This window comes from Phalaenopsis equestris, unplaced genomic scaffold, assembly GCF_001263595.1.
Source record: "Phalaenopsis equestris unplaced genomic scaffold, ASM126359v1 Scaffold000255, whole genome shotgun sequence".
Taxonomy (NCBI): Eukaryota; Viridiplantae; Streptophyta; class Magnoliopsida; order Asparagales; family Orchidaceae; genus Phalaenopsis; species Phalaenopsis equestris.
In genome coordinates this window covers 778057-784238 of record NW_018164697.1, presented here as the reverse complement: position 1 = coordinate 784238, position 6182 = coordinate 778057, and the positions used below count along the sequence as shown (strand labels likewise).

Genomic DNA, 6182 nt, shown 5'->3' with positions numbered 1-6182 from the left:
TATATAGATATTAATTTTTAGTTGGTTTCTCTGTCACGAGTATTTTGTTATTCGGGGCATTTTCATATATGGCACGCAATTCTTATGTATTTACAAATTTCACGCTTAAACTTTCATATTTATATACATAGCGCTCTGATCTTTAATATCACATTAAAAATAGTTTTATTATCACTTTTAAAAGTGAGATGCTCCTTTTTATGCATAGGTTTTGTAGTGATTTGGAAAAGAATTTTCTTTCTTGCTTACCTTGCGTGCTACTTTCCAACCCACTAAAGTTGGGTTATATATACTGTACAAACCATGTTTGGACTTAAATTCATCACCATTGGTTGTGCTTTGCTGAGAGTATCAATAGTCTGAAGCCGTGTAGAAGCATGGTTGAGCTGAACAATTCCATTATTAATCTTTTCTAAGATGGAAGTGTTAGTCAATCTCTGTGTTTTGTTCTATCATGAAGCGCATGATTTTTTGCTATAATAATGGTTGTTTGGCTATCACTGAATGACGCCGTGCTAAGGAGCATGATGTATTTACATGCTACATTTTTTATGTATTTACATATCTAATATCTGAGATTTTATATTTACACAGCATGTCACTGAAGTCATTATTATCACATTAATAAAATCATTATTATTTATTTTTAAAATGTAAAATACATTTTTATATTTATATGTTTATGACAAAAATATTATAAACATAAATATGAATGTTTGGGAAGTAGACATATAAATACATTAGAATTATTTACTATATATGAAAAATTTGTAAATTTCCTATAATAATAATAAAGACAACACATATATTTCAACCCATTGCTCTCCCATTTCTCTATAATTCTATATTTATATCTTTAACCCTAACTTCGACAAAACATATTTGTAGCAAATTTTAAGCAATGCATTAAAAAAAATTTCTTAAATTGGGTATTTACATACCTGCCTTAGGCCCACATAATTCTTATGTATTTACATATCTAAAGCTCAGAAGGGTATAACACTCAAATATTTAACATCATGTCAAAAATATCACTATTATTTACTTTATAAAAGTTAATTATACTTTTTCATATGTAGAAAGTATTATAAATGTAAATACGAAAGCTTAGCAGTTTTATAAGATTTGTGTTTTATGCATGTAAATATCCCATAAAAAAATACTAAAAAGCAAACAAAATAATTGATATAAAGTCCAAAAAGATCGAGTAAAAGATATTACCAACAATGATGAGCTCGAAATGACTCTTGGAAATAGTTTGATTTGTGGTTTGTTCGGGGCAACTACATCTATTTGAAATAAGTTGTTGTGCAACAGCAACAGCTGTGACGAATAAATTGTACTATATAGTTGTGCAACAGTTGTGTGTTAAGACATATGCAAAAGAAGACATTATATTAATTCTATTATTTGAGATATTGAGTGTTAAAGCATATATAAGTTAATTAGCTATTTTAAAAATGTTAAGGCTTAAAATCTTTAATTAACATAATGAGACAGATTTGACTCATTTTTAACAAATTTAATTGCACCTGTGAACTAAGTAAAATGATGAAAGCTTACCAACATGGTAGAAAGTTAATTAAGGAGGATTAATGACGTTCGAATTAACTTTTTTACACTTCATTTGATAATTAGTAATATAGTTAACATAATGAGAACTAAGTAAAATGATGAAAGCTTACCAACATGGTAAAAAGTTAATTAAGGAGGATTAATGACGTTCAAATTAACTTTTTTACACTTCATTTGTTAATTAGTAATATAATTAACATAATGAACATAATTGACTATTTTTAATATATATAATGAAATATATAGCATTAGTTGAAATAACTAGTACATATGTGCTGTCAGCATCTACATGTTCACCCAAAAATGATATTAAACATAATTTTTGCATGTTAGAATATTCACAATAGTAGATATAAAACTCTTTGTCTTAGTTTTTTTATGACTTTCCCACAATTTCGCTCGTTCGAAATTGGCTCATGAACAGTGTGATCTTGTTCAACTTGATTTAAATATTTTTGTTCGTATTCGACATTATATATATAATATAAATAATAATATATATTATTATATAAATAATTATATGATCTTTTTTGTTTCGAGCTAAAATGAGCCGTACACGAGCAAACAAATAGATGTTCGTGTTCGGCTCATTTACTTAACAAACGAGCCGAACATGAACTACTTAATGAACTGAGCACGAGTTGTTCACGAACAACGAGCTTTTTTTGACATTCCTAATGCTAACATTTATAAGATGTTTAGGTGATTAGAAGTTGAGAGATATCAAAATATATTCAATATTTTAATATTTATAATTCTTCATAATGTATACTTGGTTAACTTTATTGCTTAATCAATAATCAATGTTGTTCATGTCATTTTATGTTAATTAGTAAATTAAAAGGCTATATAATTTCAATTAAATTAATTTCCATGAATTTATTAATGCTAAGATTTTTATTTAGTGGCTTAAAATTTATTTAGTTAATTATTTATTAGTAATAGAAAAAATAATTAAACATACAAATAATATGAATAGATAAACTATAATTATTCATAATATAGTAATTAATAAGTATCCATATTTAACTAATGATTAACTCTCATAATCATTTAAAATTTTATTTCTTGCAAATAACAATCAAATAAATTGTGATTATTTAAGAGAACTTTATTATTATTATGTCTTATAATTTTAAGAATTTAAAATTAAATATTTAATAAATCATAATTGAATTTAGGGAAATTTGCATATTTACCACACAATTCCAATGCATTTACATATGTAGCACCTAAAGTTTGATATTTACATTTATACGTATTGATATTATAAATCTATGCATTAAAACAGTCATAATAATGATATTTTTAATGTAATATTTTATGCATATAGATATTAAAATTTAGATGTTAAAATTATGGCACGTACATAAATGCATCTTAAGAACTTACGAGAAGATTTACAAATATACCACACAATCCATATGTATTTACAGATCTACAACTAATTTTCGAAATTTACGTACCTTTTCTTAAGGTGGAAAAATGTATGTAAAATGGGATGATTTACAAATATACCACACAATTCCTATGAAAGAATTTGGTGATAGAAAATTATAAATTTAATAAGTCAAATTTGAGTGATATTTATGATGAGATATGTAAGATTTGAGTGATATAAATGTAAATGATAAAACTTGACTATTAAATATGTAAATACATAGGTGGTATATATGCATATTTCCCGGCATTCGTGCTGCTTACATACTCATTTACTGTTTGATAAAATATATATGTAAATACATAGGTGGTATTTATGTAAAAGATAAAATATATGCATATTGAGCGCTATTTATGTATGTCATATGCACACAGTTCTGCGTGCGTATGACCCAAATTAAACTTCCAATAACTCATATTGAGCGTTATTTACGTATGTCATATGCACGGACCCAAATTAAACTTCCAATAACTCATATTGAGCGCTATTTACGTATGTCATATGCACGCAGTTCTTCGTGCGTATGACCCAAATTAAACTTCCAATAACTCAATTATTGAGGGTTATTAAGAGATTATTGAGGGCATTAACCCAATAATGTTAATAATCTACAAATAAATTAGAAGTATTACCTAAAAGTATTGTACACGAAGTAGGTAAATATTTTTCCATTTGTGGAGCACCTTGAGGCGCGCAGACCCAACGCCACTCTCATGGAATTCCAGTCGTTTTCTTCAGCTCCCTTATCCAACCCTCTCACGTCTCTCGGTTGTTTCTTCTTGCATTTCTTTACGCAAACCCCCAGTTGTTTTATAGAGCTCAGGTGCTCGATCGCCCTGCTTCTCTTCCACCGAGAGTGAGTTCCTTGTAGGTAATTTACAGATTGATATTCTTTCCCGGTCTCATTCCTCTTGGTTACTAGCTATTGTTATGTTTGCTTCTCGGCTTTGAGGTTTTAATCAGTTTGGAGAGTTATGTTTGCCTTACACATATTTGTTGATTTGGGGTTATTGGATTGTATGAAGGAGCTAGTGGAAGGTATATGAACGATGTTGTAATGGGTGTATAGATGTTTTTTGTGAGTGTTGTTTGGGTAAAATTTGAAGTTATTTGGTAGTAGTGAGTATGGCAGTTTTTTTATTGTTGGCGGGTTGCTGCAGCTTTTTGGTTATTTGCCTTTTGAAAATGTAGTATTGGGCAGTGTTGATTAAATATATATTTCTTGGTTTCTGGGACGACAGGATGATCTGATCTAGGGTTTCCTTTTCTATTTTACTTGTTTGGTTTGTTTTGGATTTATAAGCTTGGAAGGATTTTTTTCTTTTTTTTATTAGTTTCTTTACCAATTGGCTGATATCAATCAGGCTTTCGGTTTAGGAACTACTGTTTGATGGCTACAGCTCTGGTTTCTCGGGGCTTAAGCTGCAGCTACTCGGGCACTTCAGAACATGGGCGGACATCAAATGATCTGAGCTTCTCCTGTTCCATTTCCAGTCTGCAACTATTGAAGTGTGATGCACTGTCATCAAAGTTTTCGCGCTCGATAAAGATTTTTAGAAGCGAGGTGCGGAAGCAAGAATCTGATAAGCTTGGCATTAATGGCCGGTCTAACAAAATGGTATCAACGAAGAAATTAGCGGAAATCAAGTCCACTTTCACTGAGAAAATTGGAACAGCCAGTGTCAGCGCTGCTGTGAATGGCTCAAAAGGGGTGGTCAATAATGGTGCTGGCTTGGTTAAAATGAATGGAGTATTAGATATTGCTAAAACACCTAAAAAGAAGGTGGCTGATGATCTCTCCTCTGGGGATGAGCTAAAAGTTTTCGCTTCAGATGAGGGTTTCAGCTGGGCCAATGAAAACTATAATGGTTGGCAAAGGACAATTGACATTTGGTCTTTTGTTATTTCTCTACGCATTCGGGTTCTCTTTGATAATGCAAAATGGGCATATCTTGATGGAATTACAGAAAATAAGCAGGTAAAATTACAAATATATCTTTATATATTATCAGTTCATTCAATTGAATTTGTTGATAGTATCTCTGAACTTCTTTTGGCATATACATTTTCCTGATTCTCAATGAGGTAAACTATGATTTATCATTGAAGCAATAGATCTACTCATCTGTCCCATGCTTAGGATGAAAGGTGTAGGTAACCCAAGGCCTTCACCCTAGAGATCTATATTGGTTGTGTTGAATTAAAAAATTGAACCGAATCAAGTATATTTGGTTGATTTGATTCGGTTTATTAAATCACTGATTGATTTGTGTTTTAGTATTTTAGATTAAAGTTTATTTGCGTTACTATTATTAGTTTAGAATATGAAAGGCTATATGAAAAATTGAATTATGTTTGTCCATTCCGTCAACTAATTCATCTGAACTGACCATATGAATACCCCTTTATTTGGATTTCAAGATTCAGCTGAACCAACACGGAACAGAATAAAATGAATTATTTTATGATTCTTTGGTTATATATATTAGTTAATTGGTTTGGTTTTGCCTGTTATTTTGTTTGTTTTAATCTGTTTAATAAATCTGTTAGCTAATCTAACCGAACCAATCAAATGCCCATTCCTACCTTTCAGTTTTTTTATTATTGATATATTTTAATAAATCTGTTAGCTAATCTAACCGAACCAACCAAATGCCCATTCCTACCTTTCAGTTTTTTTATTATTGATATATTTCTATATACATAATATTTCTAGTTTTGCCCCTGTTACAATTCATTAAATTATTTGCAGTTAATAGCTGGGAGGAAGGATGGTATTGATCTTTTTTTTTGGTTCAAATTTCAAAATGCCAGTAATGCGAAGTTACATATTACGTAGTTTTATGGAACTCTCTAATGAGACATGCAGGCAAATACATTTGGAAAAAGTATGTTTTGATCAAATTAGGTTAAGAAGGAGGGGATTTTGATTTCAAGTTTAGGTTTAAATATTAATTTTGACGAGAATTAGAATGATTGTTTCTTGTTGGATTTCAATTTCCTTGAGTTTTCTTTTCTGCACATGGGTTAACTTGTTCCTTCATGTCTCTTTTGTTTGAAAAAATGAGGAGAGAAAGATATAGACGAATAGATAGATTAATTTAGTTAAAAAGAGAGAGAAAGAGCCTCTTTTAGAAAGGGGGTCGGAGGGAAGGGGGAAGGGGGA

At 30.0% G+C, this 6182-nt stretch overlaps 1 protein-coding gene across 4 annotated transcripts in view; it reads left to right on the top strand.

Moving 5' to 3' along the window:
* The first annotated feature begins 3683 nt into the window (after window positions 1–3683).
* LOC110024366 (uncharacterized protein sll1770-like) overlaps window positions 3684–6182 on the top strand; it is a 75300-nt gene continuing 72801 nt past the window's right edge. For all 4 annotated transcript variants that reach the window (XR_002293987.1, XM_020724290.1, XM_020724288.1 and 1 more), the window contains exons 1-2: window positions 3684–3872; window positions 4394–4994. Coding sequence is in view for 3 of the 4 variants with exons in the window: in XM_020724290.1 (XP_020579949.1) it covers window positions 3730–3872; window positions 4394–4994 (744 nt within the window). In the remaining variant the exon portion in view is untranslated. The remainder of the gene's footprint in view (window positions 3873–4393; window positions 4995–6182) is intronic.